At 37.7% G+C, this 20,377-nt stretch overlaps 2 protein-coding genes across 2 annotated transcripts; both read right to left on the bottom strand.

Annotated features, from left to right (window-relative positions):
• Positions 1–4,043: 4,043 nt before the first annotated feature.
• Positions 4,044–5,292, bottom strand: LOC111471689 (NAC domain-containing protein 2-like). The gene is made up of 3 exons (XM_023117409.1): positions 5,062–5,292; positions 4,617–4,894; positions 4,044–4,535 (listed from the first exon to the last, which is right to left on the bottom strand). Exons 1-3 carry the CDS (start codon positions 5,222–5,224, stop codon positions 4,131–4,133), a joined length of 846 nt encoding a protein of 281 aa, XP_022973177.1. The 5' UTR covers positions 5,225–5,292; the 3' UTR covers positions 4,044–4,130.
• A 6,251-nt stretch (positions 5,293–11,543) lies between these two features.
• On the bottom strand, positions 11,544–17,578 carry LOC111471688 (probable glucan 1,3-alpha-glucosidase). Its single transcript, XM_023117408.1, has 6 exons — positions 15,977–17,578; positions 13,678–13,951; positions 13,466–13,601; positions 13,077–13,287; positions 12,206–12,412; positions 11,544–12,076 (listed from the first exon to the last, which is right to left on the bottom strand). The coding sequence occupies exons 1-6, from the start codon at positions 17,537–17,539 to the stop codon at positions 11,711–11,713; spliced, it is 2,757 nt and encodes a 918-aa protein (XP_022973176.1). The 5' UTR covers positions 17,540–17,578; the 3' UTR covers positions 11,544–11,710.
• Positions 17,579–20,377: the final 2,799 nt, after the last annotated feature.

Raw genomic sequence — 20,377 nt, 5'->3', positions numbered from 1 at the left:
GCTCGAACTCCTTAGAGCAAAAAAAAAAAAAAAAAAAACTAGTGCTAACTTACTAGATTAAGGATGTAATGATAGCATACAAGTAGGTTTCTTATTGATTCTTTTTCTACTCACCCATTTTCCATTTTTTTCAAGTATCCGTAGGTTGTCGGTTGAAGTGAAGGAACATTCAAGAGCTGTGTAGTGACATATGGGAGTCGTTCCTGAGCGTCAACCTATCTTTATATTTGTGTTTTATGTATTTCATTTTGTAAATGTAATCTCAAACTCATTTTTCCGTTTGTAATAAATTTGAATAGGATTTCATTTGTATTTATTTACTTTAAATTTTATCAAATTTTCATATTATATTTTTATTTCACTTTTATTTTTATCTTTTTAGTCAGTCTAAAATTAAAATAGGGTCGGGACATATAACAATAAAAATAATTTCCTCAATACTCATCCACTGGTGTCCATTGTGTCAAATCGAGATTCTTATTTCACCTCATAGTTGTGGAGAAGCATCCTTTGATAGACATCGAGTTCGCGACTAGAGTATGACATTTCACCTATAAACAGATGGACAAACTAAACATCTGAACCAGACCCTAGAGGATATATTGTGGGTATGTATTCTAGACTATGCAGGTAGCTGGGAAACTTACTTGAACCTCATGGAGTTCATGTATGATAATAGTTATCAAGCGGTGATTAACATGACACCATTTGAGGCCCAATATAATAAAAAGTGTTGGTCCACAGGATGTTGGGATAAAGTTGGAGATCACAAGTTCATGTTGGGTTTTATGTCTAAAAACTGAAAATTCATAGTTGGTAAATAAAAACATATTCTATTTTTCAATAAAGTTATTATTGATGTTTATTCAGTAAAGTTTGTTATTGAATAAAGTGAATTTTACGATTACTAATCTAAATCCAATAAACTAATAACACTCTGACCATACTATGATTACTTAAACTATACGTAGAGACATAAGAGTGGATTAAGTTCAAGTATATAGTCAAAATGATCTATTATAGTACATGGATAAAACTGAGTACCTTGTTTTGGGAACATTATGGATGTGGCTCACTTTTGTATATAATATAAACAATGTTATCACTAAATTGTACATGCGAAGACATGTGAGTGGGGGTGTCCTATGCAATAAGTATTGCATAAGATCGGACCATGAAGAAAATCACTCACTTTATAATGTCGTTTATTGTTGAGATTAATTTTTTCATTTGATGACCTAGGTAACTCGATCTTAATCCTGAGCTAACCATGAACTCTTCTTTATTCGGAATGATCCTTAGATTTGCATGGGTGAGAGTGGCTCGAGTTCGCCGACTCAATAAGCCTCCCATTTCAAGGGTAAGACTGGGTGAGCAGCTGGAGACATAGGGTGCAAGATGAAATTCACTCCTACTCACTTTTAGGGATAGTAGAGAGGTTGTTATCTTAAGTACGAACTCCAAGTCTTGAACAAGGGGCCCCACCCTCTCATTGGTTTAAGAGAGATTCAGTTTACTGGTTGGACCACAAACTAATTGTTCAATAGAGAATCAGTAATCAGTAGAACATAAGAAACAAGAAGTAACTTCAGGGGTAAAACGGTAAAACGGTAAATTGACCCAGCTCTAGTTACGAACAACATGTGAATGATCAACTCACTAATCATGGTTATATCAAATGGACAGAAATATATCTATAGTAAGGGGAGTACAACTACTAGGCTATAGTTGAGTGTTCTAGTAGTTATTGAATGTTGGTTATTGAGTTTAGCCGGTTAATCTCGAATCGTTGGAGCCCATGATCTATAGGTCCATTAGGTCGCCCTACTAGCTCATATCGGACTAAACCATAAAACAGTGTGACGAGTGAGTTTGAAGTGTTCGAATTCAAGTTAAGGAATATGCGCTAAATATATACGATATATTTAACTACATTTTTGTTTTATTTACGAATTAAACAAAAAGGGAGAATCAGAGATATTTAAATAAGATTTAAATATTTTAAACAATATGTGTCGGAATTAATCAAAGTTGCATGCTTGCCACGTAATCCCACACATTTGAATGGAAATTTGAGTGTTAAAATTTGGTAATCTCAAATTTGCATGAACATGCAAATATGACTCTATAAATAGAGGGATCAAGGTACATGGAAAGTCTTCTCGAAAAAACCTTGAGAAAAACCCTCACAAATTCTCTCTTCACATATACTAAATTCCTTCCAAGTTTAGTCACTCACCGGATTCTCCAATCCCGTTCTAAGGTCGGAGAATAGTAGAGAAGACACTAGTAGTGATTCGAAACCGATTCGTGAGAAAAAAGGAATTTGAACTACAAAAGGTTAGTACTCAAACTTCTTGAGTTTTAATGATTATGAACCTGCTAGCTAATTTACTATAATTGATGTATTTAGAGTGACTAAACTTCAAATTGCTTTCACATGTGTTATAATAACACCATCAGTTCAAGCTACTAACGAGGTTATCCAAAAGATAAGAGTTAGGATCCATATGGCTCAAAGTAGAAAAAAGAGTTATATCAATGTGATGAATGATCTAGAGTTGGCCGTTAAGGATAAGGTATTCCTAAAGGTAGCACTTATGAAGGGCATCCTCCAATTTGGGTGAAAAGGCAAGTTGAGTCCATGCTTCGTTAGACCGTTTGAGATTTTAGAGCGAGTTGGGCAAACCGCTTACCGCTTGGCATTACCACTTACTTTTTTGGGAGCCACAATGTATTCCATGTGTCCATGCTACAACGATACATAACAGATCTGTCTCAAGTGATAGATTTTGAATCCCTACAACTAGACGAGAGTTTGAGTTATGAAGAGAAATCCATGAAGATCTCGACTAAGGGAAGTAAAAGTGGTATGAAGTCAAGCAATTGCATTTGTCAAGGTAATGTGGCGAAAGAAAACCATTGGCGGAGCCCATTCCCCACAATCGCCACGAAACCCTCTTTTAGTGCATCCAGCCCGAGACCGTTGCTGGCGCCTCCCCTTAATTAAGGCTCAACTCCTTCTACGAAGGCCTCGAACAAAATATACCCTTTGTTCAACATTTGAGAATTTTACTACTATGTCATTGAACGCCCATGTCATTGAACTACCCGTAAATACCCAACTTTGATCATATATATATCTTGTTATCATTCATGTGGGTTAATAAGCAATGATTCTTCCATTCATGTTGGCACGGTTCTTGTAGTTGAATACAAAACTAGCTGGAAAACCGCTAAGAGAAATCATTTACGACGACACGCTTCATTGGTATGAGATTTTTTGGAGATATTAAAAGTAAAATCATAAGAGCTTATGTTCATAATGGACAACATCATTCCATTATGGAGGTCCGTGATTTATAATATGCTATCAGAGTCATACCCTTAACTTAGCCAGATCAATAGAATCTTCAAATGTAGAACAAATAAGTTGTCAGTCTCGAAGGTGTAGACAAAAGTGACTGAAGTGTCAAACAAATAGTGTACTTTATTTGAAGGCTCCAGAGAAGAAGTCGAACTTCAATTACAATTACAAACGAGATGAGTTCACCATTATTTGGTTTGGTTGCAGGCAGGCAGCCTTGGGGATATACAATGCTTAAATCACAGTGGGTGGTGGTGTGTGGACTAATGGGGATATACAATGCTTAAATCACAGTGGGGGGTGGTGTGTGGACTAAGCCGTGTGTGGTGTCCTTAAATCACATTGATCAATTGTAATAGCCTAAACTTACGGTAAATATTGTTCTCTTTGGACTTTTCCTTTTGGACTTTCCCTCAAGATTTTGAAAGGCATATGCTAGAGACTTTCCCTTTTGGACTTTCTCTCAAGATTTTGAAAGGCGTATGCTAGAGAGAGGTTTTCACATCAAAAAAATATTTTGTTTCCCTCTCCAATCTGGGATCTCACAATCCACCTCTTGGTTGATACAAATGGTATCAGAGTCAGACATCGGGTAATGTGTCAACAACGACTCTGGAACACCAAGGAAAGAATTGTGAAATCCTACATCGATTGGAGAGAGGAGGGGAATGAAACATTTTTTATAAGATGGGAAATCTTTTACTAACCGAAACATTTTAAAATCTTGAGAGGAAGTTCATGAGATGGGGTTTGAATTATTACATTAAATCTGCCACGGTAGATATGAAAACGTGTCTTGCAATGGCGAAAGATTGTCCATCTGGAACTGAACCTGTGTTCCAAATGGATTGTCCTCTGCAGAGAAAGAATCAAGGTAACTAAATTCAAAGAAGTTAATATCTCCTCCTCCTCCCGATTTTGGTCGGCTCTGGACCTCCTTATCCCAAGTGACCTCGGGCGACGTCGCCGGATCCGAGCCACTGGAGGAGTCAGCGTGCATTATGGGCACCGAATGGGAAGTGTCGATTTGTACCATGTTGTTGTTGTTAGACATGGTGGCACTAATATTGGGTTTCTCATCCTCTTCCTCAACGTCATCAGTGGATTGGTAATGCTTCTCTATACATCCCTTCTTGTTGTAGATACGACATATCACCCACTCGTCCAACTGCAAATTCATTAACCAATCACAAATCACTTTAAAAAAATGATTGATTGATTGATGGATGGATGGATGGGTGTTTCTTACTCTCGAGTGGTGTGTTTTGTTCGCAGCGGATCGGTCGACGTTTGCAAGGCGATACTCGTGCATGATCCAATTGGTCTTGACGCCCCTTGGAGCCTTTCCAGCGTAGAACACGAGTGCCTTCTTGATACCAAGAGTTTTGGGGTGGCAGATGGGCTTGTCGGCCCCAGTGGCCTTCCAGTAACCAGTTCCGGCGGCACGGTTGGGACGGGAGCCATTCGGGTACTTACGGTCCCTAGGAGAAAAGAAATACCACTCCTTTTCACCCGAGACAGCCAATTCTGAAAAATGAGAACAATACAAAATGAATGGTAAATATATACGAATATATCTTATATAAGTATATTTTATCTTATTTTTAAAATTTATTACAAACATTAATGAAGATTGGACTTTCCATCCATTTTTCTTCCTCAATCTTTTGTACGAGAAAAGAAGAAAAGAATACCGGGGAGGAGCCATGGGTCGTATTTGTAAAGGTCAATCTCCGCGATAATGGAGGCGGGGACAGGGAGGGAGGAGCACTTTCTGCAGAGGTAGTGAAGGACTAGCTCCTCATCGGTGGGGTGAAATCTGAAGCCTGGAGGTAACTGCACCCCAGCTACGCTCATTTGGCGGAGGCGAATCTGATCTGGTAGGGGTCTACTCCGATGAGCGGCGGCGGCGGCGGCGGCGGGGAATTGGGAAGTGGATGAGCTTGAGTGATGGGGAAGAATGAGAGGTATATATAGAAGAAGGAAACACGTGGAGTGGAGAGGGGGTGTGAGTCACTGCACACGTCAGCGGCATGGCTGGGGTCCTTGAATGTCGGCTTAGGATGTGTGGTCATAAAAGGAGGTTGACTGTCCATGAGATGGTCAGCAGGTGGACCCCAGCTTGCCATTTAAATAATAATAATAATAATATTATTATTATTATTATTATTATTACTACGTTGTGTTGTGGGTCCCACAACTTTTGTCAATCTGATGATGATTTTTTTCTTACATTTTATCCCCTTCTCTCTCTTATCATCGAAGTTTTAACATTTGACTACGTTAAAGCTAAAAGGACATAATTAAAATAAATTAGTTAAAATTTTGAAGAGAAACTAAAATTTTACCTATTTAATTTAAGATTATTATTATACTTGAAATGCGGAATATACATTAATATGACCACGGCTCATAAATGAGACGAAGAGAATTACAAGAGAAAGAAAGAAAAAGAACATTAAACATTATTGAAATAAAGGAAAAGAAACAAAACCGAAATGAATGTTTTATTCTACCCTATGGTTTATTATGCAAATATATTTCAACCTATACTAACCTATACTAATGATACAAACCGAATTCAACCTAAACTATGAAATGGAAAAACAACTACCCTATGCATGTTCCATGGTCTCGGGGTGTACGATGCCGCCGTCGATGTCACATGGGTGCCTTGCCCTTATCTGCAAAAGTAGAGTAGCACGAGGCTTGAGTATTTCTAGAATACTCAGTAAGTGACCCCTGGGGGTTATGCAACAATCACATGCAATGAAATGATGGGACCTATCGTTTCGTTTTCCCTACGGTGCAGTCCTAACGGGTAATCGTGGACATGTACCATATACTCTACACACAGCCCATACGTGCGAGTATGGGCTCACCAGCTAGTTCGCACCCCGCTGGGCCACTGTTCTTATCCGGTGGGTATACTTTGGGAGCCCCTGTTAAGGATATTTAGTAATAAATTATAGTTTACCATATATATTATATTTGATATTTTATTATAAGGCAAATATCTAATATTTGCTTTATTATCATAGGTATCTTTCCATTTATTGTTATTTCCATTTACTACTATTTCCATATCCTTGTAATTTATTTGATTATAAATAAGATGACTTTCACACCATTTAGGTGTGGTGGATTAATCAAACATTCACATGGTATCAGAGCCCTTTCGGTTTAACAACCCTGATCCTTTCTTTTCAATGGCTTTTGAATCCTCTAATCTTCTTCTCCACCACCCCTGCTGGTTTTGACACCGCAGGGGCAGTCTTCATGGCTGCCGTAGTCGGAGCCGATTGATTACTCTTCGGCTCCGCCCTATTGACCTCCAAATCACCTTTCGTCATACTCTGTACATACAACCTCACCTTTTCCAACCCAATCGGTTTTCCCCTTGGCCAATATAGTCTCTCTCATTTTCTTCCCAATCAACCTTCATCCTTCACATAAACCCTAACCTAAACCTATCAACCTTTTGCAGAGATTTACCTTCGGAATCTGGGTGCCGCACTGGCCTATTCGCCAACCAAGTTGCCGCCGCCCTTCCTGCCAAAATTGGCTTCTTCGCCCGATGAGGCGACTCTTCCGACTGTCCTTCTCGCCAAAATTGGCTCCTTCGCCCAATGTGGCGACTCTTCCGGCTTCAACATTGTCTTTGTCCCTTGCTCTAGGTTTCCCCTTCTACTTCTTGGGGTTAGAAATATTCTCACCAGAGCCAAGGCAGCATCGTCGCTAAGCGACAATCCCTCTTCATGGGTTAGACATATTCTCGCCGAAGCCAAGGCAGCATTGCCGCTGAGCGGCGATTCCTCTGCAATTTTCGATGGCCAAGAAAGTGTTTCTCTACACCTCCTCTGAACCAGGTTGTTGACTTCTTCAAGAAAAGTGTTTCTCAACCTCTTTGAATTTTTCAGATTCAAGCTTCACGTTCGTTTAAATCCGACGCTTAGCTTGCGGTGGGGTGTTAAGGATATTTAGTAATAAATTATAGTTTACCATATATATTATATTTGATATTTTATTATAAGGCAAATATCTAATATTTGCTTTATTATCATAGGTATCTTTCCATTTATTGTTATTTCCATTTACTACTATTTCCATATCCTTGTAATTTATTTGATTATAAATAAGATGACTTTCACACCATTTAGGTGTGGTGGATTAATCAAACATTCACAGCCCCTTATACCAGGACTCATTAAAACTAGAACCGTCACGACAACGCTATGCAATGCATAACGATTGTTGTCCTGTCATTGGATGTACGCGTCCGTACCCTCGTTATGGGATAGGGGTATCCCCCCAGATGCATGAACACACATAATGCATGAGGTCCCCCTATTTTTACATTTATCTTTAATGATCCTAACACCCCTGTCACGTTCCATGTTTCATGTCATTCTCATTTTCAATTCACATTTCATCATATTTCTATCGGGGTTATGATTCCAGGCAGTTCACCATTTTCATGTCATACAATTCATGCAGTTCACATTCACATATTCCATACAAACATGCCATAATCATTCAAGGACCACATATCGTCACATGCATAACATATCTCGTCAAACTAAGCAGCATACATAGCATACATTCACGTTCACATGACAAACGAAAGTGACAAACGGGCTGAAACTAAGTCCGGGAGGGTCGAAACAGTGATAAACGGGCTAGAAATAGGTTTCCCGAGCCGAATAAGTCGCCGGAGCCGAGAAGCTACCGCCAAAGCCGAGGGGAGCCGCGCTGCAAACGTGCCACGTGGCACAATCAGAGAGCGACGCCTGTGCAGGGGTCTCGGGTCGAGGTGCGGGTTTTCGGATCGCTCGCGGGTCTCGGATCATACACGGTGAAGGATCGTTCATGGGTGATGGGCCGTGCGCGGTAATGGGCCATTCGCGGGTGAAGGAAAAAAATGCAGGCGGGCTGGCTTATGCGGTTTGGGCAGCGGGAACCGTCAGGTTCTGGGCCGACCTAAGGGAACTGGATTTGGTTCGGGTTGCGGGATCCGGCCCTCGAGTCAGACTTCGTCCTCTTCGCCCGACTGCCTGCCCGTTTTTCCGGCGACCTTTCTCTCTCCTCGATAATGTCGTCCCGACGTCCTTTTTCCCTTTTTTTTTTTTATTTCTCCATTCCCAAGTCTCTTCTTCACCCTAACTCCGTTTTTGGTACATATTTCGTTTGTAAGGGCCTCACACTCCCGGATCTGGAGAAGTTCGGAAGTCTGACATTCCGTCTTCCTTGTCGATGGTGTTCGACGTAAAAGATTCGTCTAAAATCTACTCCTAATGTGTGTAAAGAGTTATGGGATTACTTTTGTAGTGTAAAATGGAGGTTTTGACGTCGATCTCGTATGGTTCGGCTTCGCTGGAGTTTCGTCGGGGTTTTCTGTTCCTTCTCGTTTTTCACTATTTTCATTCTTTGCAGGTCATTTCAAGGTGGCTGAAGGTCGGGGACGAGTTCTGTGGCATCCCAGCCTTCGGCCGCCCTTTGTGACAGCTCTGCGACGACCCTTTTTTTTTTTTTTTTCTTTACAGATTGAGAATAAAATTGGAAAAGGACGCAATTAATAGAGACAATTTTTTTGTGAATTAAAATTAGCCTAAATTAATAAAAATATTTTAAAAGATTCCTAAATTTTTTAAAATTTTATCAACAAATCAAAATACTTTTACGGTTAGTAACTTACAAGTTGCTAATAGACCTTTCTAGTAAGATTTTTTTTTTTAAACTTTTTATTATAAGTGTCAATATTAATTATAAAATTTAATCAGTATTTTTAAATTTTTTTTTAAAGAATTGAAAGGTTATAAAACGTACTTTTGCCCTCCAATATTTTCTATGTGAGCTTCTCTCCTTCCTTTTAGCGAATATAATCATGTGAATCGTGCTTTAATGAGTTATAATATGCAATGTCAAGTAGTCCCGCTTTCTCTGTTCGAAAAGTACATTGTTGAAACTTGGTTGGAACGCCACATGGCTCGAGATTCAGGGGTTGTCGGTATAGTTGAACACGGGGAAAAATCATTTATACCGATACTGACAAGATCATTTTTTTGAACAATGGGCATACTTGAAGAATTCCATTAGTTCTGTATCAACATTCTTACAAAAATACTTGTATGCAGCAAAAATCTCAGGTTCACTAGGGTAAATGCATTAAAAAATAGCAGATTTTAGTGGACGGTGCTGCTACAATTAGTGGCGAACTTGCGTTGGGAAAAAACGTATTAGTAACATATATGCCATGGAAAGGTTACAATTCTAAGAACCTAGAATTCGATCCTCATTATCTAAACAAACCCGTGGTTCAATAATTAAACCTGCATAAATCCTTTCTTGTTCTTTCATTATAGATGAAACCCATTTCAAAGTATCAATTAATGAAAGGGGGAGTGCTATTAGAAATCCACCTCTTCTCTTTTTTTTTTTTTTTTTTTTACAATATAGGAAAGTTATTTGAATATCATAAAGATTAGCATGTATAACAACAAAATTTCTCCGCCAATTCCCTATAGTCGAGCTTCTCGACCTGTCATTATACCTCGAGAAGTAGAAAAAGTAGCAATATTCCATCATAGGCTACAGCCACCAGCCTCCACACAAGAAAAAGAAAAAAAAAACATCAAGGGTGGAAAAAGATTGCTCTTTTGTCATGTTTTGTTTTTCTTTTTTTAAGGTGACGACGCCATGCAGATATTCCCTTCCTTTGTGGCTCACCTCCAATCCGCCGCCGTTTCCTAAAGAGAAAATAAGTGGTTGTGGCAACTGGGTTCATGCATCTCACCTTAAAGGGTCGCTATCAATTTGGGAGCAAAAAGCAAACATCCAGATGAAACTATAACATGTTTTGCTGCTTTCCGGGAACCTTCTTACCTTCTTACTTTTTCCCTTTCCAACCACCCCTCAATCTACTGGGATCTGAGCTTTCGCGAAGCACTGTAGTCGCTCTGAAGCCCTATGTGCTACAATGTTGAGTCAAGATAAACTCGAAAGAGAAGTCCTTACAGCTACTATGATCTGGGTTCTCACTCAGTGCCTGTTATACTACTCGCCCTATTAGCTAACCAATCAAGGTAATTCATTAATTTCAGTTTGTCCCGAATTCTATATTGTACGACACAACTCGCTAATTATATTAGGAACCAAATCTAGATGCACAAAGAATGATATATATCTCTAATCAACTCACAAATCTCTTCTATCTTGCCCGAGACAATTGCACAACAATTTGCTCATTTCTTGAATGAGACTGAAACCTTTTTTCTTCAATTAGGGAATAGCTATTATAAGTTTCAAACCAGTGGGACTTGCGCTCATTTTGTAACAGCCCAAACCCAAGCCCACCACTAGCAGATACTGTTTCTTTGAGTTTTCCCTTTCGAGCTTCCCCTCAAGATTGTTTAATTGCATATACTAGGGAGAGGTTTTGTTCTCCTCCCCAATTGATGCAGGATCTTACCATCCACCCCTTTGGGACCTAGTGTCCTCACTGGTACTCGTTTGTTTCTTCAATAGATGTGGGACCCCCAATCCACCCCTTTTAGAACCCAACGTCCTTATTGGCACACCACCTTGTATCCACCCAGGCTCAGCCTCCTCACTAGCAAATCACCCGGTGTCTGGTATTGATACTATTTGTAACAGCCCAAACCCATTGCTAACAAATATTGTCCTCTTTAGACCTTATCTTTCGAGCTTCCCCTCAATGTTTTTAAAATGCATATACTAATGAGAGGTTTCCACACCCTTATAAAGGGTGTTTCTTTCTTCTTCGCAAACGATATGGGATCTTACACATTTGGACGGTCAAGTGAAGCCTAAGTCAACAATCCCACATTAGGACCAAACTCAATAAACCCTTCTCCTAGATTACATATGCTAGTTTCAGATATCCCATTTTCTAACCTCAGTTTTCTATCTTTTCTATATGGAATCATTTCTCAATTTGAGTATCCATTCATGAAGGAATCACTTCTAATAGAAGAACTGAATACCTGCATGCCAAATACGTCGGAGTCGAAGCCTCCTTTTCGGGAACCCTTTTCAGGAACTGAGTACCTACATGTTTTCGTTAGTGTACTATTTCAAATGGTTAATAATCCTACAGCTCAAACCATAAGGGAGAAACTCAAAGACAACTCTAAAGTCTAAGCAATCAATCATAGAATGGTAAAAAAACAGGCGCATTTCAGGAGCTCTTAAGTATCATTAGTTCTCGTCTTGAGAACAACAATTTTAACCAGAGATTCACCACATAGTATCATTCTTTTCTTACCATATCCTTTTCCTTTTCCTTTTCCTTTTCCTTTCTACCATAAAGACAATTATGAATTCTTACAAAATTTTTACCGTCCAATCATCTGTAATCAACAAGTTGGGCTTCCGAAGTGTAAGAACGGATATGTGTCGCCCTGTCAGGAAGTGCAGTGGACCAAGTTCGATATCAACCTTTCTATTTTCTGGCTCAACGATAGCAGATTTTGATCCACTATGTCCAAGAACTATAATCCTCTCAATAACACAGTTGGAAGAAAACTTGATGCTACTAGAATCAATAGGTCCCACATTCAATGATGTAAGCTTGTCCCCTGAGAACACGAATCGGCGATGGATGTATGTGCCTTGCTTAAATTCAAAGCTTTTACCGTCATCAATGTAAAGCTCGCCTTCTGCTGCTTGTGAACTATTAAGAGCTACCACCTATGAACGACACGAAAATATTAAACTACCGAACCTGATAATAGTCCACGTAAAAAGAATGAAAAGGGAAGATTTGAGTATGGCATAATTTGTTGAAGAGTGCCTCCCGGTAAGGTAACAAATACATACCAAAGTGTAGGGGTCATCCACCATCTGTGTAGAGCTCCGGCGAACGCGGTCTTTTCGGGGCAGTATCGTTCCAGCTTTTTGGAAAGCAGGGATGCTTCCTTCAGAAACCTTTAGCCGGTGGGTGATGCCACCCTTATACATAGTTCCAGTTCTAAAATCAAACCAAGACTGTTGGCCAGGCAAATACACTGACACCGTTTTAGCTGCCTAAAAGTGTAACCAAATCATGATATTGAATAAGAAATCAACAATCAACGAAAATAAAATTCAAATAAAGTAAAAGACTAATGAAACTAAAGAAAAGGGGACATTATAAGTTATAAAATGTTAAATAAAAACTAAAATCTAAATAAATTTCACTCGAACTCCTAATATGACATCTTAACTTCTTAAGTTTAGGAAATCATTTGGATTGGTCCCTGAAATCAACCCCTCCATCACGGATGAGTTACACTTTCGATCAGATTGCGAGGAAGGTTTCCTTGTTAGTTGGCTCGTTTTGTTGTATTATTTGTCAAGAGAGCTAAGGAAGGTCTAAATCACATTCTTTGAAGAGGTGAATTTGCAAGATCCTTTTGGAATTCTTTCTTTCAAACATCCATCTCTTGTTAGCTCGTCGTAGGGACACTAAGGATATAATTGGGGAGTTCCTCTTCCATCTGGTTTTTTGTGAGAAGAGTTGTTTCTTATGACATGATGGGGTGTGTGTTATTTTATGGGATCATTGGGGAGAGAAAAATAATAGAATAAGACTCATATCAAGTTTCAAGTCAGATGTTCCAAGAGTCCTCATCTCAATCATTAAGAAGAATCCGTAAGTGTTTTTTTTTTTTTTTTTTTCCTTTCGCTATTTTGTTGTTAAAGGAATTACCTTGGTATATATTCCTTGCACTAAAAGAGCACTCCCTACCATAAAAGCGTCATCATTTCTGAATGTTACTTCATCAGATGGAAATTCCATCCACAATGGACGTAAAATAGGAATACCACTTGTATTTGCTTCTCGAAATAGGGTATAGAAATACGGTAGCAACATATACCGAACGCGTATAGCATCTCTCATCAATTCTGTATTTCGTTCCCTGTAATAATGCAAAACAAATAACACAAAGTTGTCAATCACAAAACCATCATTTCTATCACTACTATCCAGCAGTCAACAGGCCACTTAATTATGATTTTTTTTATAAGAAAAAGGAGGTCCCTTAATTATGTGACATAAGCTAAAATTTGACAGATAGGAAGTACATGATATCCTACCCGAATAACCAAGGTTCTCTCCTTTTGGCGTCGTGGTGAGCATGGCCTCTAAAGAAGGGATAAAAGGCACCTAGCTGATACCAACGCACTAACAGCTCAGTCTCAGGATTTCCAAAATAACCACCAACATCGGCACCTGTTGAAACAACTTAGCCATAACTATCAAAACAATATGACTGATAGTTCCAACCTCCAAGAAAGGGGATCCATACCGGAGAATGACAATCCAGTAAGGCCAAGAGCCAAAACCATCGGAACAGAAACCCTGAGATGATCCCAATCAGCTGTGTTATCTCCTGTCCATACTGCTCCATATCTTTGGCTTCCAGCAAAAAGTGCTCGCGAGAGCACAAAAGGCCTATCCTTTCCATCACCCCGCTTAACTAGCCCCTCTGCAGTAGCCATCTGAAAGTAGTATCCATAGACATTGTGTAATTCTCGATGTTCTACACCTCCTTGATGTAGAGAATTTCGAGGCATTGTAACCTAGATAGAGACATCAGTCAACAAATTTGATAATATAACAGCAGAAGAACACAACTTGTTCTTAACTACTTTTATTCAATACAAAGCAATATGCGATCTGATATGATAAATGAACCATAAATAGCTAAGAAGGTAAATGGTCTAAATACTGAGAAACACATTACAAGGAAGAAGTCCTTATCGAATATGAACTTGAAGAAAATAACCTGATGATATAAGATAACAATGCCAGAAATAAGAGTTCTTAAAACTGACTTAAGTTTTCAACAATATCGTGAAAAACATTATCCTCACACTTGAACGAACGTGCCAACTCATGAAGGAAGCAATATCTGAAGAGAAAAAGCCAGCAAACTTCCATACTTCGAATGTAAAAGCAGTAGCATAAACTGCTGCCAAAAATACAATCAGCGCTTAAAAGGAACCAACGACATGGAAAGGTTACTTCCCATCTCATCAAGCTATAAAAACTACCTATCAATTATCTATTAATGGGTATCACCCTAGGTTACTCCTCCCAACACTAAATCTTTCGATCCATCCCCTTCCTTAGAGATGTCCATTTAACTCAACCCAAACAAGATGAAGAATAGGAGAGGAGCGGAAAGAGAACTCTCTTTGTTAGCTAAATGGGGCCAAAGAGGGGATTATATTCCTCGTACTCCCCAGTCCCACCTCGTCCCTCTTTTTATACATAAATAAATCTATCTATCAATCTATATATAAATATATATATATCCTTTTTTCTTTCTTTACTTTCGTAGACAAATAAAAATAAAAATAAAAATAAAAATAAACAAATTAAGTGTTATAGTATAATATTGAAATTTGAGTTTTTGGAAATTAGTTTCAACATTCTATTATATTTTTCTGTCATGAAATATTATTGGATTTATTAGGATGTTTTAGGAAAACAGAAAATAATCCATTAAAAAATTCTTTGAAATGAATATTATATATATAGGGAAAGTTTCTTGCGGAGAAGTTGATCCTTAAAAAAATAAATAATTTTGCAGGGATGGAAATTAAAATAAAAGGTGGAGACGGGGATGGGGAGGGCTTCCCCGTCCCCACCTACCCCATAGACATCTCTATTCCTAACCATTTTCTTACATTTTTTCGTATGAATTCCCAATCAACCATATTATAGAGATCAATTTTCAGCACCTATATCCTCAAAGTTTCCAGTTCCTACATTCTTCCACAGCTTCATTTGCAACTAGAATAGGATCAATAATTGGTCCCCCTTCAATAAAAGCATTCAGACTTGCTGATATTGTAGAATTTAATATCCATTTAAATCTTTCTGCTATACTTTTAACAATAATCATATCAGTACTAATGCGCCTAAAATCTCACTTTCTCTGCATTCTCTTCTGCATTCTCTTGTATTTACTTTTGGTTTTGAATATATTATATTTTACCAGAAATGAATAAGAGGCTTCAAATCCTCAAGTCAAGCCCTAAGTCAAGCCCTTCATAGCTGAGCTGTGAGATCCCACATCGGTTGGAGAGGGGAACGAAGCATTCTTTTTAAGGGTGTGGAAACATTCCCCTAGCAAACGTGTTTTAAAAACCTTGAGGGGAAGTTCGAAAGAAAAAGTCCAAAGAGGACAATATATACTAGCGATGGGCTTGGGCTATTGCAAATGGTATCAGAGCCAGACACCGAGCAGTTTGCCAACGAGAATGCTGAGCCTCGAAGGGGGTGGACACCGGACGGTGTGCTAGCGAAAACGCTAGGGGTGGATTGTGAGATCTCACATCGGTTGGAGAGGTGAATGATGCATTTTTTATAAGGGCATGGAAACCAGCATTTTAAAAATGTGGAGGGAAAATCCAAAAAAGGGCTTTTACATGAGCACTTGTTGCGAGTACATAAAAGGCATCCCAGTGATGGATACTCTGTGTACATTTAAGGAATCGGGCATGCAAGATACAATGGTAAACAAAATACGAAGAAAAAAAATGCGCCCAAAAACATTTTAGACCCAAGGAATAAATGTAGACAGTTGAGTAAAATACCTCTGGACCATTGAAAACAGAAGGCTCATTCATATCATTCCATATATACAAGGAAGGAGTCGAACCAACATAGTTTTCAAAAGAAAACATGTCTCCCCACCATGCCCTGATCTGTGGACTTAACATGTCTAGGTAGGATGATGAACCTGGCCAGCACCAACCATCATAATCATTTCCAGCAGCATCCTTGACATAATATCCCTTCTTGGTTGCTTCCGTATGCAATGGAAAATAACCGTCCCGCTTAATATGAGGATCCACTATGGTAACCATGTGCCTTCCTTTGGCAGCCAACTTCCTCTGCATCTCTTCCGGATGGGGAAAAAGCTCACTGTCCCATGTAAAATACCTTCTTCCATCTGTGTGATCGATATCAAGCACCAACACATCGTAGGGAATATCATGTTCATCAAATTTAGAATCCACATTCGCAACATCCTCTTCATTCCTATAATTCCACCTAGATTGATGATATGCTGTTGCAAAGAGCTGGGGCATTGCCGTAGTCCCCGTCACACTTGTGTACTGCCGAACAACATCCTTAGGCTCTGGGCCTACAAAGAAGAAAGTATCCACAATGCCCGCCTCACTCATCCAGAAACTATCAATCCTACCTTGAGATGAAGGAAGAGAAATCCCTGATTCAGCATCCCAGCCAGATCCAAGAACATCAACTTGCATTTCAGCAGCATTCAACCAAAAAAACCCAGAAGTTCCCCGCAATTTACCGTGTGAAATCATGAAAGGGACTGACCCGTAAATCCCAAACGGAGAATCATGAACATACTCGAAAACATCCAAATTAAACAGCCTATAAGGTTCCGACACCTCGACGCCGGGTCCTCTGGTGGGCTTAAGAGCGAGACTAGTTGCACGCTCCGGTATTCCATAAACATAATCAGCATCATAAAACGAAACGTCGAAACTAATCGATTGGGGACCGTACGGCCTGGTATCAATATGTCCTCTAAACTTCTCCTCCCAGTTCTCGCCTTCTTTTTTAACCCTCAATTGCTCGAAATCGAATAAACCATTAGAATTTAAAGATAAAACGCGCTTACCTGACTTCTCACGCACGAAAACCTCAAAAGGATCTTGCCGAAGCACTGCCTCATAACCATCGGACAAGTACACAATCGAAGACGGCCTCAAATCGGAGCCAATCGTCTCGGTTGAAAATCGCTGCAACCAAAGCTTATTGCTCAAAAACTCATCGAGAATCACATACGGCACCTCGAATCGCTTTTTGGGAGGATCTAAAGAAGGATCCTCGTCGATCCTGAGGCGCAGAACGCCGCCTTGATGCACAGAAAGAGCGAGTAACAAGGGCTTGGATGGATGATCTGGGTTCTGATTCCTGGGAAGGAGCACGGCAGTGAGGTCCCCATCATTAATAGAAACATCATGAGCTACAAGAGAACACGATCCAGGCTTAAAGGCGCGGGCTCGCTTGCAGAAGGGAGTCTGGTTACAGCTCCTGAACTCGTCCTTCTTCCATGGGAGGACGAAGGTGCAGAAATGCAGAGGCAAGAGGAGTAGAAGGAGAAGGTAGGAAACTCCCATGGTGGCTTCGATGAGGCACTGATCATAATGGTTTGAAAAATGTTAAATTATTCATTTAATGTTTTTTTAATGAATTTTTTATATTATTATCTCAAAAACAAAAAAAAATAATAATAATAAAAAGTCTAAATTTAACGTATTATTTTAGTTATTCGTATATTTATATTTATAATTTAATAAATAGCACAAATACCGTAAAATCCTAATGTTAACCATCATACATGTTTTTCTTGGTAACTACATTAAATTATAGACTTAGAACTGTAGTGGGGCCAAAACCAAAATATGAGGCCTTTTGGGAAGCCCAGAGTAAACCCATGGAGAGCTTATGCTCAAAGTGGACAATATCATACCATTGTGGAGATTCGTGTTCGTCTAACACGTTTTTAGTCAAAATACCATTAGCGGCTTTTGTTTGTGTGTTCAATGTTGCTTCGAAACGCTATAGGAAACCGTACTAAGGCTTAAATTTTGAAGAAAAAATAGTAACTTAATTGAAAATTGTAATTGATTGGTTGAAAAAATTGAGCTACAAATCCACAATTATTCAATCATTTGTTGTCTCATCTCTAATACTCGTATATTGTCCTTACCATCTCTTTCAACGTAAACGCATTTTAAAACCTTGAAGGAAACCTCACAAGAGAAAGCTCATAGAGAACAATATCTTCTAATGGTGAGCTTGGACGGTTACAAATGGTATTAAAGCCAGACATTGGACGATGTGCTAACGAGGACGTTGGGTCCCAAAGGGAGATGAATTGTGAGATCTCACATCGATTGAAGAGGGGAACAAAACATTCCTTATAAGGGTATGAAATCTCTACCATAGACACGTTTTAAAACCTTGAGGGAAAACTCAAAGAGACAATATGATAAGATAAGGAATCACTACAAGGAAAGTAAGATTCGGACTACCTTGTTGATTGAATATCTCAAGACAAGAACATTGTTTGAAATTCGAATCACTCCATAAGCAAGATTGATCATGTCGAGCTTGAATGATTCTACATGCAACCTAAACTACATAGAATTGCAAATAAACTTAGCTATTGGCTAAAGAAAGAACAAATGCTCCTTTTATATGTATTTTCCAAGTCTCCCTACAAATACAACAGGTATGTTTTTATATAGCCTCAAAATGAAACTATTAAAGGCATTCCAAGAGTTGTATCATTCAATACGTAATGACTATAATTAACCATTATGTAATTGTAACCTAGATTAAATAAAAAGTCTGAAATACAATAACTCTAAGTTACTCTAAAATGTGATCCACTCAAAATTTATAACATGAAACTTCATTCTTCTCCAATGTGCCATGAACTAAAATATCTTTTGATAATTTCAACAATATTTTCTTCACATCTTCATTGAAGTATATTGTATGATTGATGTCTCTTGGTTCATATCTCACAATATTTGTTAGCAGTGAGGTTGAGGTTTGACTATTACAAATTTCTTATACTCAAATGACAAAAGTCGAGACGGTTCGGAACTTCTAGCAACCCAAATTTGCGGAATAAAGACGAAGAGATAGACCTAGTAATAGTGTAAAAGGGTTATTGTCTCATTAACTAAACAATTGAAATTTGTGAATGTTCTCACCGTCTTCTACCCGAAGATTAGAATATATTCTTTATAAAAGTAAAAAGAGTATATAGTAAAAGAGAACAATAGGATGTCTACGAATAACTCTGTTTGGTATTATATAACTAAATTATTTTTAACAATTTTGTTATATTAGTTAATAATAGATAATTAAGGGTGGTTAAAAAAAGAAGAGTAATTCATTTATTTAATTTTTTTTTTTTGTCAAAATGAAATAAATAAATTATTATTTTAAATAATTAATTATAATAATTTAATGAATTAAAGTTAAATTTATTCAAATTGAGAGATAGAATGTTATCATAAATGAATAATAATATTTTTAATTTTTGTAACTACTTCTATCAATTTTATTACCTTAATTAACTTTAGATAATTAATGGTTATTTCTTTAATTAACTTTAGATAATTAATTGTGCTTCGTTAGTTTTTTATTAAATTAAATTATTAAAATGATTTTAATCAATTAAATTAATAAATATATTATAAATAATATGTCATTTTAGGGTTTTGAATTTATTTAATAGTAAATATTAATAAATATTCTTAAATAAATAATTTATAATTAAAAATAATTGTAGATATTATATAGCAAAAATTGAATATAATTTATTATTTCATTTCAGAATAAAAGAACAAAAATTATTAAAAATGAAAAAAATGAATGAATTATAATCGCTTAAATTTTCAATTATTTTATCATTAGTTTCAACAATATGGAAGTCTCACCATACGCCCAGCCAAAATCTCGTGCAAAGATAGCGTCGAGACACCACCATTAGACAATGCAAGGCACTCGTGTGCTCATGCTGAGAAGCACTTGTTCTATTCATGTTTTCATGCGTTTTGTCAAATTTAAATGAATAATTATTTTTTTATAGTATGTTTATTTCAATCATTAACGCCAAACGTCATCCATTAACTTCTAACTGTAATTCTTATTTCAAAGTCTAGACACGAAACATCATTCTTATTAAGCTCACTTGAAGATTTGAATACCTAACCTCTTAGAGTGCACGAAACATCATACTTATTAAGCTCATTTGAAGATTTGAATACCTAACCTCTTAGAGTGCACGACACTTTAAAAGCTTAACGAAATATAATTTATTTACCAAGTTTTAAACACTAATTTACCTATTGTGGATACTTTAGGAAGCTGTGGATTATAAACTTGCAAAAAAAAAAAAAAAAAAAAAAAAAAAAAAAAAAAAAAAAAAAAAAAAA

This window comes from Cucurbita maxima, unplaced genomic scaffold (genome assembly GCF_002738345.1).
Source record: "Cucurbita maxima cultivar Rimu unplaced genomic scaffold, Cmax_1.0 Cma_Scf00055, whole genome shotgun sequence".
NCBI classification, from domain to species: Eukaryota; Viridiplantae; Streptophyta; class Magnoliopsida; order Cucurbitales; family Cucurbitaceae; genus Cucurbita; species Cucurbita maxima.
The sequence above is the reverse complement of the archived record's forward strand: the minus strand, read 5'-3'. Positions and strand labels throughout refer to the sequence as shown.

Excerpts from the sequence above, each read along its gene's own strand:
- LOC111471689 (XM_023117409.1), bottom strand. The coding sequence starts at position 5,224 with ATGAGCGTAGCTGGGGTGCAGTTACCTCCAGGCTTCAGATTTCACCCC. Across the intron at positions 4,895-5,061 it reads CGACCCATGGCTCCTCCCCG|AATTGGCTGTCTCGGGTGAA; the intron begins GTATTCTTTTCT and ends CTCATTTTTCAG. Across the intron at positions 4,536-4,616 it reads ACAAAACACACCACTCGAGA|TTGGACGAGTGGGTGATATG; the intron begins GTAAGAAACACC and ends ATGAATTTGCAG.
- LOC111471688 (XM_023117408.1), bottom strand. The coding sequence starts at position 17,539 with ATGGGAGTTTCCTACCTTCTCCTTCTACTCCTCTTGCCTCTGCATTTC. Across the intron at positions 13,952-15,976 it reads CTGTTTTCAATGGTCCAGAG|GTTACAATGCCTCGAAATTC; the intron begins GTATTTTACTCA and ends GTCTCTATCTAG. Across the intron at positions 12,413-13,076 it reads TGCAAGGAATATATACCAAG|GCAGCTAAAACGGTGTCAGT; the intron begins GTAATTCCTTTA and ends TTACACTTTTAG.